Here is an 8,595-nt window from a genome sequence, read left to right as displayed (position 1 = left end):
CTATTAAACCTAATCTTTAGTATACCATCGATCTGATATCGAGCTAATGCCGAGCTTCCATCGAGCCTAACTATATCAAGCCTACTATCGAGCCTATCGAGAAAATCATATTCTGACTACATGAAGAACCATCGAGCACGCATTAAGCTACAATCGAGCCAATCGAGCAACATCATCTGTAAAACTATCGAGCTCATATCGAGCACCTATCGAACCCATTCCATTCACGCATCCTATTGAGCTCATATCGAGCACTTATCGAACCATTCATGCTGCCCCTATTGTTGGACCCAAAAGAGGGTGTTTTAATATTTAAACTCGCAAGTGCACGAATCGTTTCGGAATATAATGTTCATGTAAGTACGAGGTCGAACCCATGAGAGTTGACTAACATCAAAAGAAACTATTTCAAACAAAGCAAGAAGATTCTAACCTAGTTCCAAATATTTGATGAGATTTTGCTTTAGAAAAATAAAAGACAAGTAATAAAAAGATTAATGATTAAATAGAAAAATGGTTTTCAAATGAGATATGTAAAATAAGATTATTAAGATATTAGAATCCACAAAATTGAAGTTCAATAATATTTATAAGTATATTGATTCCACAGTTTAGATATAGTTGAAATAAATCACACTATATTTTTTTCAAAATACATTTTCTATTCAAGCACAAGTTACTTTTTAAAAAAGGTAGGATTTTTCTTCACTTATATAAGATATAATTTCTAAGCATTAGTTGTGTTACAAACTAATGAAACTACAAAAAATCAAAGAGATTATGTTTAGGCAAAATATGATACTTATGCTCTAAGAATTAAATGTGAACAATTTAATGAAAAACATTTAATAAAAGAATATCATATTTTTGCATAATGAAGAACTAAGTGTAATATGCTTTAACAATCAATAATAGATGAAAAATGCATATCTTTGATAGAAAAATCCATAAACAATGTTGCACAAATGGGAAATCAACATACCTAAAAAATACTATCTAGTTACATTTTGCTTCATCATCATCTTAATAATCTTGAAAAAGATTAGAAGCTCATACCTAGATTGAAATAAAAATTACAAAATAACATACTTGACATGCTCTTCAAAAGATGAAAATGGTAGAGAGAAAATAGTGAAAAGAAGAGTGAAAAATATGAAGTGTAGAAGAGCCCCCCAAATGGTCTTACCAGACTCTATTTATAGGCAAAATATAAAGATTAAATTAATCAAATTAAAATAAAATAAATAAATTGATTAATTTAATTGTGTTGGGAAGTGGTAGGATAAATAGAGTAAGTGTGAGAGTATTGGAAAGATGAAATGTTTGGTTGGGTAAAAGATTAGTGAAAAGCTAGGGTAAAAAAATGAATTAGGAATGTTTATTTAGGTAAGAAAAATAGGGAAGAGTGAATTGATATTTGAGTGAAAAATATTGGGAATAAAAACATGATTTTTAGGTCTTTTTGTGGCTATGTTGGCAGCTTGTGGCATATGGGGCGTTGTTGGTGCTGGGCGAATGGTTGATTGAAAGCGAAGGCCCGTGGGGCTGTGGTGGGCCTGGAAGATGGACACGGGCCCGTGGTGGGCTTGCTGGGAGCAGGCTGAAGCTGCTGAAGAGATGCTGGCTGGATGGAGTTGGGAGGCAGCTGATTGATGAACTTGTTGCTGCTGGGCGTTGGGGTGTGCTGAGTGTTGAGGAGAGCTGAGACAGGTGGCGTTGGTGAAGATAGGCTTCGGCTGGGTGTGAAGAGGCAGCTGGACGTGGCATTGGCTGAGATTGATTGGCAGCTGGCGGGAGGAGAAATTGGGATTGGGCTTGGCTGGGCCGAATGGCTATCTTGCTGTTGGGTCTTGGAGAAAATGCCACTTTTCTTTGTTTCTTTCTTAAAAATACCACATTTTACCTTTCTTTTTTCAGCCTTAAATCTTTTCTAACACCAATCAAACAACATACTCCCTACAAAATAAATCATAAACTAAATTAAAATTAAATATTTTCACTAATAAAATATATCATATAACTTCCATGAAAATATTAATTAAAATTTAATTTACATAATATTTAATTTCAATAAAATTATATTTTTAGCATTCAACTAACAACACTAATTTCAACTAATTAAATTATAACATAAAACAATAAAACATATAAAAATCTAGAAAATTACAATAAGACTAATAAATGCAAAATTACTTAAAAACTTAATAAATCAATTAAAAACTCAATATTTAAGCAATAATTAGCACATAAAAAGTGGTAAAATAACTCTATTTTGTAGAGTTATCACCTATCGAGCCTATTATCGAGCCACTATCGAACCTATCGAGCAACTTGTATGACCCAGAAAAAAATTGCACAGTGTCGATGAACCCATTCCTTTCTATAGATCACAAAGCCCAGATTCCTAAGAATGACTGGTTTTTCGATTAAATATGGAGTGAATATTCAAGATCTAACCTTTGATTTGATTGGAGTTTAGACTTCGTTTGTCGACCGTCGGGTTCCAAAGGATTGTGTGGCCGTGGGTCGCCTGAGATGCTCTCGACCGGGGTTGGGGCTCGACGGGGTATGGGGTTCGACAGGGTTTGGGGCTCGAAGAGGTTGGGCTCGACGGGGGTTGGGGCTCGACCAGAGTTGAGGCTCGGTGGGTTGGGGCTCTTCAGGATTTTTGGGTTTTTGTTATGTTTGAGAGAGACCGAGAGAGAGAGAGAAACTAGGAGTGTTGATTTTTTTTGGGTAGAAAAATGGGAGGGGTTTTTGTTATGTTTTTCGATTAAATATGGAGTGAATATTCGAGATCTAACCTTTGATTTGATTGGAGTTTAGACTTCGTTTGTCGACTGTCGGGTTCCAAAGGATTGTGTGGCCATGGGTCGCCTGAGATGCTCTCGACCGGGGTTGGGGCTCGACGGGGTTTGGGGATCGACGAGGTTGGGCTCAACGGGGGTTGGGGCTCGACCGGAGTTGAGGCTCGACGGGTTGGGGCTCTTCGGGATTTTTGGGTTTTTGTTATGTTTGAGAGAGACTGAGAGAGAGAGAGAAACTAGGAGTGTTGATTTTTTTTGGGTAGAAAAATGGGAGGGGTTTTTGTTATGTTTTTCGATTAAATATGGAGTGAATATTCGAGATCTAACCTTTGATTTGATTGGAGTTTAGACTTCGTTTGTCAATCGCCGGGTTCTAAAGGATTGTGTGGTCGTGGGTCGCCTGAGATGCTCTCGACCGGGGTTGGGGCTCAACGGGGTATGGGGCTCGACAGGGTTTGGGGATCGACGAGGTTAGGCTCAACGGGGGTTGGGGCTCGACCGGAGTTGAGGCTCGACGGGTTGGGGCTCTTCGGGATTTTGGGGTTTTTGTTATGTTTGAGAGAGACTGAGAGAGAGAGAGAGAGAAACTAGGAGTGTTGATTTTTTTTGGTAGAAAAATGGAAGGGGTATTTTGGGTAAATGATGTATGTTTAGCATCAAAATGAAATAAACAATAAGGGTGGTATTTTTTTTTTTGTAATAATACACACTATTATGCATGAATAGTGATATTTTCCTATCAAATCTAAAATGCCCCACAAAAAAAATGTCAACGACTTTATCCATCTTATTTTATCTATAGGAAATAGGTGTTATAGTTGCTGTTGAAATTAAAACGAAATTATTGAATTAATAATCTAGGTTTAGTCGCGAACTAGGTCGCTCTCTTTAAGATGTTCGTAACACTGCCCATAATTGTGCAAGTAGACTATCAGCCTCGTCATCCCCAGGATCAGACTATCAGCCTCGTCGTCCCTAGGATAAAACAGTCTCGTTGAACACTATATCTCCGGCCCGTCGTCCCCAAAATAAAATAGTCCAGTCGAATACTATATCAGGCCCCCATTGTACTAAAAATTGCTGCTTGAAATCTATAATTAGGAAACTAGCTCAACTTAGCTCAGGTCGGTCGGACGGTGCTGACGTGTGTGTGGTGTTTAGGTGAACTTTTGTGTAATTTCTCCCTCTTACAAATAAGTGTTCCAAAGTAATGTGAGACTCTTTCTCTAACGAGTCAACAAAACACATTTTTTATTTGTAACAATTCCTATCTATAAGTTGCACAGCATAATCTAATCAAATTCTATGTAATTTGTAAAATTTTGATAACCATTTGTCATTTGATTGCGTTGGATGATAAAATTTGGATTCTAATTACTTTAGATAGTTACCACTTACACTAATTGCTCCGTTTAATTTTTATAATGTTTCATCTTCATAGTTCAAGCCTGTATATCAAAGATGATTTAGATCGAGGAAATGTCGAGTTTTAAGATGATGATATTTGAAATGAAATGACAAAAACCAATTGGTATTATTGGATTGGAAGGGAAGGCAGCTAAAGAGACATTCCACGTGTCAAACAGGCATCATCCCAGTGTTGAAAACAATATCCAACTTGTCAACAGGAAAACTCATCGAATAACACGTGGCGACATACGGTTGGAAGATACCATATCCAGCTTATCCAATTGGGAAAAATGGCAGATAAGGTATGACTCTACATCACAAAAACAAAGAACTAAAACAGGAGAGCATCTCTGCCAGCCACTGGTACCGCCCAAAAATATATTTCCACATCACTCCATCGCCCTAATCACTTTAGATACCAATAACAGAGAGCTAAAGAAGCAAAGAAAGAAAATATGGCACACGCTATGGCTTCAATGGCGGGTTTACACGGCTCCTCCCAGGCTGTCTTGGAAGGCAGCCTTCAGCTAAGTGGCTCCACCCGCTTGAACATCGTCAGCAACAACCGGGTTTTGAACAACCGAACCGGGTTCGCAGTCAGGGCCCAGCAGCAGGGGTCAACCGACACCGAAACCAGCAGCCGTCGGGCTGTTTTGGGCCTTGTGGCCGCTGGTTTGGCTTCCGGGTCTTTCGTTCAGGCCGTGCTCGCTGAGGCGAAGTCCATCAAAGTTGGCCCACCTCCTCCTCCCTCCGGTGGATTGCGTAAGTCATCGATCTTTATAAAGAAAAATATATAATCAATATACATATATTTATATACGGAGTGTAGTATTTGGTATTTGGAGAATTTGCATAAGAAGAAGAAATTGTGTTGTGGCAGCTGGAACTCTGAACTCAGATGAGGCAAGAGACCTTGATTTGCCTCTTAAGAATAGGTTCTTCTTGCAGCCACTGGGCCCTACAGAGGCAGCTCAGAGAGCTAAGGAGTCAGCCAAGGAGATTCTTAATGTGAAGGGGTTGATAGACAAAAAGGCTTGGCCATATGTCCAGAACGATCTCCGACTCAGGGCTGAGTATCTTCGCTTTGATCTCAACACTATCATCTCTGCCAAGTCCAAGGAAGAGAAAAAGCCCCTTAAGGAACTCACCGGAAAGCTCTTCCAAGACATCAGCAATGTGAGTAGTTCATTCAAATCCTTATTTGTTTATTCTTCGAAGACTTGATAATAAAATAAGTACTTTGATTACAAAAAATTTAACTTTTTTGCCCCCTCTTTTGGCACAAACAGTTGGACCATGCAGCAAAGATCAAGAGCTCCCCCGAAGCAGAGAAATACTACGCCGAGACTGTATCTACCCTCAACTCTGTCCTTGCCAAGCTTGGTTAAGAGGAATTAGTGTATCTTAATGTAATCTATTTTTTTAATGACATTTTGTTTGTATGTTTCAAGTTGTGAATCTCTCTCTCTCTCTCTTTGATTTGATCTGCAATTATATGCATGCGAGTCTTTCCGCAATTCAGTAAACAAAAGAAGAGAATTCTGCACATAAAGAACAATATTTTATAACTAAGATTCATACACTTCACTTGGTACATGCATCATTGGACCATCTATAAGCTTACCAACTGTAGCTTTCAGAAGCTTTTCATAATAGCAGCAGTGGTAGTTTGGATTGCTATCTTGTATATAAGGACTTAAAGTTTTCAATTACAAAAGAAGAAAGCTCTGCCGATTCAGAAATTGTAAGTGACAAAAGTGACATCAAATTAGAAGCAAAGCAAAACAACAGCGACTTCACAAGAATATGGAATTGAGCCTCATCTGGATGCTGCAAAAGCTATCATTGAATTGATGCATAATAAACAAGATATCGACTACTTCCAAACTAGAACATTATATCTCATTATTCCTTTACTAAAGACACGTACATGAAAGAAAGAATCAATAATTTGCTTTGCTAGTAATTTCGTTCCATTCCAGTCCTTACCATTGTTCTGCTCTCATCTCATTCCTTCCAACTTTACAAGGCTTGGAAAATACTCAACTTCATCTTCCCTGGACTGCTCACCTCTTGGCAGTAGAATTTCATCAACTTTGTCAATACTTTTTGTTTTGACATCGTAATCAAACACTCCATTTTTAAAATGAAACCGCAGGACATCAGATTTAAACCCCCATGGAGTAACTTCATATCTTTCGCCTGAATAGGGTTCTGTGCTTAAAAACGACAGTGGAACAACCATTTTCTGCTCACTCCATCTCAAGTCACCACCGTCGTACATGTTCATTTTCAAGAGGTGAAGGTCTTCCTTGATTATCTCAGCAATAGCTAGACTATCATCACAGTCGATGAAATGGGCTATGAGGTAATCGAAGGAGATATGCCTAGGCAAATCATTATTAACCACGTACTTGTCATCCCACACGTTGATAGAATGAACACGCAAAATTGCATCAGCTATATTTTCTTTCATTAATACTTGAATAAAATGCAGTACCCCCATGTTTCTCACATGTATCTGACGAACTACTACTACATCCTCAGTCTCATGATAAGGGTCATTTAACAAACCTGTCTCTCCACAGATGGATCTCCAATTGGTATCTTTTCCAACTTCAAAAGTTTCCAAAGCATGTTCCTTGACACCTTCCTTGCTAGTGCGGCTATGTTCCAAGAGCAATTTGCACTCTTGAGTGCCACTCTTGAAAGCAATGAACCTCTTCAATCGAGCAGTAGCAGGAGCCTTGTAAGTCTGAGGAGAACGTAGGATAGCATGGTTTGGAGCCGGCAATTGAAGTATTTGGTGGGTGGCAGGGTTGTAGATATAGTGCTTAACAGGATCTCCACGGCTCACCCACGTTAATCCACAGAACGAGTCCAGTATGAAAGTACCATTAATGAGAAACGATGGCAAAATTTCACAAGGAGATCGGTCCAAATGGAGTTCTGAAACGAAATATTTATCTTCGATCAAAGATTTCCATAACTTGTTGACGCTCTTGCATCTGAGCAGAGAATGTACGGACAACCTACTCAATATATTGTTGATCACTTTCATGGGAAGCGCCTCAAAAGTAGTCTTGCCTTGTTGACAGGTTTCTTCAGATGGTCCCTCTGATTTGATCGAGTGCTCCATATTCTCTTGATCTTGGTCACTGTGGCAAGACTCATCTGGTTTCTTCATTTTTCTTTGAACTTAGCTGAAGGGAATGCAGTTTAAGGTTAAACAGATCAAAAGACAACAAGATAATTTTGTAAGATAATGATCTTGATATATAGATGTTTCAACATGCATGTTGATTAGAAAAAATACAAATAAACTTAATGATTCGATAAATAGTATGCTAATAATGATGGCCAAGAGCAAGAACAGAGAAGGCGCTTGAGTAAGATTTAAAATCATCAAGAATCTCCGAGCGATGTAGATGGAAAAAAAAAAAGCAAGATTTAGACTCAATCGATCAGATCAATAAGCAAAACACAGATGAACCAAGTAGAAAATCGAATAGAATATTGCAAGAAAACGCAGTTGAACAGAGTGTGTATATGTAATCTTTGCAGAAAAAAAAGAAATGTATATATATAAATATATATATGATATGAAGCAGTATTGCAATTCAACAAAAAAAAAAAAAGGAAAAAGAAGAGAAGAAGTTTATATTACCTTTAGTTCTTGGTCCCTGCTTTAAAACTTTACCAGTAACTACAAGGAATAAAAGCACAGTAATAGCGTAAGTAAAAATTGAATGTGTAATCAGAATAATTAGTAGAAACTGTGCTTGTTTATATTTATATCGGTAGCTAGAAACTGTTATATAGAAATCAGAAATATTATATGAATGTCTTGGTTCCTTAAATACTTGTAAATTGAAGACCAAGCCCAACCCAATTTTGTAATTTTTATTTTAAATGAACCAATTTTACATCTTTTTCACCAATTATTCAATGTTACTCTGTTCTTTTTAAAATCACTTTCAGCAAAATTTTATCGAGAATTAATCAATTTTATTATTTAGTTTTAGTATTTTGTAATAAAATTATTCTATCTCTTGAAAACACACACACACACACAAAATTTTATCGAGAATTAATCAATTTTATTATTTAGTTTTAGTATTTTGTAATAAAATTATCCTATAGCTATTTTTGTAATGCATTTCTCAATCATTTTATTTAATTGCTTACAATGTTTATTTGTCGTTCTATTTTTTTTATCTCTAATCTTTTTATACCTAATCATCTGTAAAATTAAAAAATTAAAAAAAAACACTCTTTTGTTTGTATTAAATATAAATTTATCTTTTAGTTAAAAAAATTAAATTAGAAAAATGTTTCTCCACAATTATACTTTTCTACATAAATAGATATATATATA

The 8,595-nt window shown here is 36.8% G+C and overlaps 1 protein-coding gene across 1 annotated transcript; it reads left to right on the top strand.

The window, feature by feature from the left end:
- Positions 1-4,553: 4,553 nt before the first annotated feature.
- Positions 4,554-5,675, top strand: LOC133794258 (oxygen-evolving enhancer protein 3-2, chloroplastic-like). The gene is made up of 3 exons (XM_062231464.1): positions 4,554-4,979; positions 5,098-5,393; positions 5,507-5,675. Exons 1-3 carry the CDS (start codon positions 4,673-4,675, stop codon positions 5,603-5,605), a joined length of 702 nt encoding a protein of 233 aa, XP_062087448.1. The 5' UTR covers positions 4,554-4,672; the 3' UTR covers positions 5,606-5,675.
- The last annotated feature ends 2,920 nt before the right edge of the window (positions 5,676-8,595 follow it).

Source organism: Humulus lupulus, chromosome 8 (assembly GCF_963169125.1).
Source record: "Humulus lupulus chromosome 8, drHumLupu1.1, whole genome shotgun sequence".
NCBI lineage: Eukaryota > Viridiplantae > Streptophyta > Magnoliopsida > Rosales > Cannabaceae > Humulus > Humulus lupulus.
This window is presented reverse-complemented; position numbering and strand designations above follow the sequence as displayed.